At 37.3% G+C, this 6,890-nt stretch overlaps 1 protein-coding gene across 1 annotated transcript in view; it reads left to right on the top strand.

The window, feature by feature from the left end:
• arhgef39 (Rho guanine nucleotide exchange factor (GEF) 39) overlaps nucleotides 1-6,569 on the top strand; it is a 51,234-nt gene extending 44,665 nt beyond the window's left edge. Inside the window, exons 9-12 of the mRNA XM_057855136.1 lie at nucleotides 3,187-3,275; nucleotides 4,081-4,207; nucleotides 5,859-5,962; nucleotides 6,048-6,569. Of these exons, the coding sequence (XP_057711119.1) occupies nucleotides 3,187-3,275; nucleotides 4,081-4,207; nucleotides 5,859-5,962; nucleotides 6,048-6,084 (357 nt within the window). The 3' untranslated portion in view covers nucleotides 6,085-6,569. The remainder of the gene's footprint in view (nucleotides 1-3,186; nucleotides 3,276-4,080; nucleotides 4,208-5,858; nucleotides 5,963-6,047) is intronic.
• The last annotated feature ends 321 nt before the right edge of the window (nucleotides 6,570-6,890 follow it).

The following is a 6,890-nucleotide window of genomic DNA, read 5'->3' on the forward strand; positions in this document are numbered from 1 at the left end:
CTCCCCTCACTGCTGGAATATTTTTCCACATCCCCGACAGATTCCCTTTGATGTATAAATAATCAAGCGAAATTATGTGCGCCGCACTCTGTCGTCCTTATTATACAAAGTAATTTCTACCTAAGAGGGTCAGATTTCCTGACAAATCCCTAATTACTGCACTGCAAAAAAGAAAAAGAAAAGGAATCTACTTACGCGTTAGTCCAGTGCCTTATACGTATCACACACTCAATTCACATGCTTTAATTAGATAATGCAGTTGATAAAAGAACATTTTGGGAATCTGTATTTAATGGATAATAAAAGACTCTCCCACTCTGTTTAAAAAAATATGTAAGATAAACTGATAAATTCCTTCCAAATAGTGTTGAAATGGATCAATATCTCGTCACCAAACAAACTAGTTCCTACGCCTGAAGTCTGCGGCTTCAGGTAAATGTAAAAGGTCATTTAATATTATGAAGACTTTACTCTTGAACTCTTTAAGAAGTCTTTGATAGTTCAATCTTATGCTGTTTTACCAATGAATAGGTATGAAATGAAGAAAAGTGGGTTTTTCTCGAATGGCAAGATAGCTGGTTAGAAATATTTACTGTTATGGCCTGCCTCCTACTGTTTATATGCAGTTATTACAGTTCTACAAGGCGTTGTAGTGAAGTTTCTGAAGCTATGAAAAAAAAGACTTGCCATTACATTGACATTGATATGATCCAGTGCATTATATATACATGTATACATACATGTACACATACAGTAGATATTATGTGTATATATATATATATATATATATATATATATATATATATATATATATATATATATATATATATATATATATATATATATACACACACAGTGGTATGAAAAAGTATCTGAACCTTTTGAAATTTCCCACATTTCTGAATCAAATCACCATCAAATGTGATATTATCTTTGTCAAAATCACACAGATGAAAAAAGAGTGTCTGCTTGAACTAAAACCACCCAAACATTTATAGGTTTTCATATTTTAATGAGGATAGTATGCAAACAATGAAAGAAGGGGGGGGGGGGGGATAAGTAACTGAATCATCACATTTATTATTTTGTGCCCCCCCTTTAGCAGCAATAACTTCAACCAAGCGCTTCCTGTAGCTGCAGATCAGTCTGGCACATCGATCAGGACTGATCTTGGCCCATTCTTCTCTACAAAACTGCTGTAGTTCAGTCCGATTCCTGGAATGTCCGGCATGGATCGCTGTCTTTAGGTCATGCCACAGCATCTCAATGGGGTTTAAGTCTGGACTTTGACTTGACCCCTCCAGAACGTATATTTTGTTCTTTATGAAACCATTCTGAAGTTGATTTACCTCTGTGTTTTGGATATTTGTCTTGTTGCAGCATCCATCCTCTTTTTAGCTTCAACTGTCTGACAGACGACCTCAGGTTTTCCTGCAAAACATCCTGATAAACTTTTGAATTCATTATTCCATTAACGATATTAAGTTGTCCAGGCCCTGAGGAAGCAAAACAGCCCCAAATCATGATGCTCCCTCCATCATGCTTTACGGTGGGGATGAGGTGTTGATGTTGGTGAGCTGTTCCATTTTTCCTCGACACATGATGTGTGTTACTCCTAAAAAATTCAACTGGAGTGTCCAAGTGCCTTTTTGCGAACATAAAAATAAGCAACAATGTTTTTTTTAGACAGCAGTGGCTTCCTCCATAGAGTCCTCCCATGAACACCAATCTTGGCCATAGTTTTACAAATAGTTGATGTGTGCACAGAGATATTGGACTGTGCCAGTGATTTCTGCAAGTCTTTAGCAGACACTCTTGGGTTCTTTTTGACCCCTCAAACAATTCAACTTTGGTTTCATCAGTCCACAAAATAGTTTGCCAAAACTTCTTTAAAGTGTCTAAGTGCCTTTTTGCGAACATTAAATGAGCAACAATGTTTTTTGGACAGTGGTGGCTTCCTCTGTGGAGTCCTCCCATGAACACCATTCTTGGCCATAGTTTTACATGTAGTTGATGTGTGCTCAGAGGTATTGGAGTGTACCAGTGATTTCTGAAAGTCTTTAGCAGACACTCTCGGGTTCTTTTTTACCTCTACCTCTGAGGATTCTGCGCTGTACCAGTGATTTCTGAAAGTCTTTAGCAGACACTCTTGGGTTCTTTTTACCTCCACCTCTTAGGATTCTGCGCTGAACTCCTGGCGTGATCTTTGGTGGACAGCCACTCCTTGGGAGAGAAGCAACAGTGCCAAACTCTCTCCATTTGTAGTCAACTTCTCTGACTGTCGATTGATGAACAACCACACTTTTAGAGATGGTTTTGTATCTTTTCCCAGCTTTACACAAATCAACAATCTTTGATCGCAGGTCTTCAGACAGCTCTTTCGACAGAGCCATGATGCACATCAGACAATGTTTCTCATCAAGACATTTCTTACTAGGTGTGTGTTTTATAGTGGGCAGGCCACCTTTAAACCACTCATCAGTGATTGGGCACACACCTGATTTAAAATGTTTGCTAAAAATTGGTTTCAATTGCTCTTTAGGTGTCCTTTGGCAGAGAGTTCACTTACCTATTTTTACCCCTTCTGTCATTGTTTCTATGCTATCCTCATTAAAATATGAAAACCTGTAAATGATTGGGTGGTTTTAGTTAAAGCAGACAACTGTATTTTCATCTGTGTGATTTTGAAAAAGATCAGATCACATTTGATGACCATTTTATGCAGAAATCTGAGAAATTCCAAAAGGTTCAGATACTTTTTCATATGACTGTGTATATATATATATATATATATATATATATATATATATATATATATATATATATATATATAATATCTACTGTATGTGTACATGTATGTATACATGTATATATAATGCACTGGATATATATATATATATATATATATATATATATATATATATATATATATAGTTCACTCTTCATTGTGCATGTTTGTGCTGTTGCGTTTTGTATTGCAGTGCAATTTATTGTTAAAAAATAAATTAAAATGTATTCTATATTAATTGTAAAACACAACTGATTTGTATTTAACAGATTTAAAGAACTGGATTAAAAACCATGAGAAGTAACTGTTCATGCTTTGAATGTTTAATTAGGTTGTTCCTTCATGTAACACAAGAGGGAGCCCTCTAGCAACTTTAACTAAAATGTTCTCTCTTTCAGCTGACTTTACCTAAAGCCAAACTCCTGCTTATGTCAAGCAACCCAGAAGATTTTAACGACTGGTACCAAAGCCTGTCCTCAGCAGTTAGGTATGATGCACATTCACAAAATTTCAGACACTAAAATAGTTCAATATATACCCAGACCACACTGGTTGAGTCTGGTTTTGTCACCTGGGTCTAACATTGATCAGCAGGACCTCAGGTCGTCCACCCAGAGGAAGGTCTCATCCTTGCCCCAGTGTGAGCAAAGGCCAGCTATAGTATAAGGACCCGCCGACCCTGCCGTGCCAGGCCCCTGGTGCTAATTAGTTGATCCAGTTGTCAGGGAGGAGCGAGGCGACACTGTCAAAATGCTCGGACCGCCCGGCGGCCGTGCCTCTAAACTCCGGGGAGCGTAATTAGCTGTAGCACAGGACCAAGTACAGGACAGGCCGAGAGGAGCAGAGGTCAGCAACGCTCACGCCGCTGGGGAGGCCTGTCGGGTGTGTGCGTCTGTCTACACACAGCTAAATTATTGATTTCTACAATGCTTGACTGACATCCCTGAATCGGAGACCCCCCACTCCCCGACTCTATTATTTTTAATGACAAAATTATCCGTTAAAGTGAAGTCATCTTTATTATTGGACCGCTATTTTCACTGCTTTGTTTGTTCCGGATACGCACTCTTTACACCGCAGCTAGTAGACAGGGGACTTAATTAGTGACTAGATCAATGCTCGGTGGCACTAAATGAACGATGAGCACTGCTAAGGCCGGTCCGCTAGGGATGCGCTGGATGCTAAACACCATTGAACCCTTACTTACCTTTTCATTTGCGGTTGTGAGCCTTGCCGCCACACTGGGCAGCGCTGCTGCGTGTGTTACATATTTTGACTCTCTTTTTTTGCAGGAAGCTGCAGCCCAGGTCAACGGTTGTCCTTCAGCCAGAGGATCCCAACCAGGAACCTCTTGGCTCAGCTTCTGGTGGACAGAATTTACCAAGCAGCAATAGCAATTCTAATAGGAAGAGGAACATGGTAAACATACGTTTTCTTTAGGGCTGTCAAAATTATCGTGTTACCGGGCGGTAATTAATTTTTTAAATTAATCACGTTAAAATATTTGACGCAATTAACTAAAGATGTCCCGATTGATCGTAATGCCGATCAATCGGGTCCGATCACGTCATTTTCAAAATATCGGAATCGGCAAAAAAATATCGGACATGCCTTTTTTAATATATATATATATTTTTTTATTTAAATCGTTTTCTAATTGTATTTAACGTTACAGATAAAATGTCTTACACTCATCCAGAGTAGTTTTGGCTTAAAGTAGGGCTATTAAATATAGATAGCGCTAAAAGGCAGCGTATAATGAGTAGAGAGAATTTTGACAGCCTTTGGAGCCATTTTTTATGTGGCTAAAGCCTTACAATACCTCTTTCAGCAATTAAAAATAACGTGGGAGGCAATGTGGGGAAAAAAGGTAGTAGCTAATCATTTTCTTAACACCCTATGTTCTTTCCCAACGCAGAGAAGATATATCAATTGGTGCCCCTACGCACAGTCATGGTTGCACTTCCCATCATGCATTTGGGCAGAAGTTAAAAGGCTGCAGTATCATTTACTGAAAGTTCAACAAATACACTAGATGGCAATATTTAGTCACAATATACAAAGTCACATTTATCCTTTAAGAATTACAAGTCTTTCTATCCGTGGATCCCTCTCACAGAAAGAATGTTAATAATGTAAATGCCATCTTGAGGATTTATCGTCATCATAAACAAATACAGTACTTATGTACTGTATGTCTAATGTATATATTCGTCTGAGTTTTTTTCATTTTTTTCTTAATGCATTGCCAAAATGTATATGATCGGGAAAAATTATCGGGAATGATTGGAATTGAATCGGGAGCAAAAAAAAAAAAAGTAATCGGATCGGGAAATATCGGGATCGGCAGGTACTCAAACTAAAAGGATCGGATCGGGAGCAAAAAAAACATGATCAGAACAACCCTACAATTAACGCACATGCCCCGCTCAAACAGACTAAAATGACAGTCCAGTGTAATGTCCGCTTGTTACTTGTTTTTTGGTGTTTGGCTCCCTCTGCTGGCTTTTGGGTCCAACTGATTTTATGGGTTAGTACCATGAGTTAGCATGGTGTAATTATTGACATCTACAATGGTGAGCTACTAGTTTATTTTTTTATTGAAAATTTTACAAATTTTAATGAAACCAAAACATTAAGAGGGGTTTTAATATAAAATTTCTATAATTTGTACTAACATTTATCTTTAAAGAACTGCAAGTCTTTCTATCCATGGATCGCTTTAACAGAATGTTAATAATGTTAATCTTGTTGATTTATTGTTATAATAAACAAATAAAGTACTTATGTACCGTATGTTGAATGTATATATCCGTCTTGTGTGTTATCTTTCCATTCCAACAATAATTTACTGAAAAATATGGCATATTTTATAGATGGTTTGAATTGCGATTAATTACGATTAATTAATTTTTTAGCTGTGATTAATTCGATTAAAAATTTTAATCGTTTGACAGCCCTAATTTTCTTTGTTCATTTTAATTCAGTTATAACTTGTCCACCCTACACACACACACACACACACTTTCTCTATTTTGGACTGACATGAGCTTCCTACACATTTATGCAGGTGAGCAATGAGCCCAACGAGGCGGGTGATCTTTCGCACAGACCCACCGGTGAGTGGGAGAGCAGCGTCCCCAAAAGGATGAAAGAGTCCACTTCAGACCAGAGGTGCGTCATGACATTCCATTGTTTTGCTGAAGTTTATTGGAATTAAACTTTAGCCTTTTCATCATTATTTGTTTCCATCCAACAGTTCGGAAGTGTCTACGTCAAGCTGTGTTATCCTCTGAAAGAATTCTACCCCGAATATGAAAAAGAATTCCATGTGTGTTTGGTGGCGGAATCCTACAGTGACGGTCTGAGAGTTTCACTTCAGACTTTTTCATTATTTGATTGTTTATGACACACTAAATTGTCAACTCCTGTGCAATACGATATCTATTATAGTAGCTGCTTTATATACCAAATATGTGATATGAATCTTCCTTTATTACCCCACTGCTCTTAATTTGTTGTTCAACAGTGATATCAATAGGTCAGCTACACTCCAGTGTGCATGTACGTGTCTCATATTTAAACATAAAAACCAGTTACATTCACGAATATTATCATTTTGTGTTGTTTATATATATATCCGTGTGAATGATATTTTAACCTTACATGCACAAGTATACTTTTATTTGAATCGTAAAATGTATCATAATCATTTTAATTCATTTATGATGTTAAAACGGATAGCACCTGAAGATGGAAATCATTTCCCAATAAAACATAAAAGGAGGTTGTTGTTTATTTTTCTCCCCAGGCTGCAAGTATTACATTTGTCCACTAGATCGAAATAAAAACATCGACATTGCTGCATTTTACTATCAAATCGGGGACAGGCAGCGAAGAAAATGTTTCAAATTAAGTGAATGGCAGCAAACTCCTCAACTCACGACAACAAGGTTTTGCTGTGGAAAGCTGCTCACTTTTCAAATAACAACTTCATGAAATGGTGCCACATACAGTATATACAGTGGTATAAAAATTATCGGAACCTTTTGGAATTTTTCACATTTCTGTATAAAATCACCATCAAATGTGATCTGATCTT

The sequence above is a fragment of the Corythoichthys intestinalis genome, chromosome 13 (genome assembly GCF_030265065.1).
Source record: "Corythoichthys intestinalis isolate RoL2023-P3 chromosome 13, ASM3026506v1, whole genome shotgun sequence".
Classification (NCBI taxonomy): Eukaryota; Metazoa; Chordata; class Actinopteri; order Syngnathiformes; family Syngnathidae; genus Corythoichthys; species Corythoichthys intestinalis.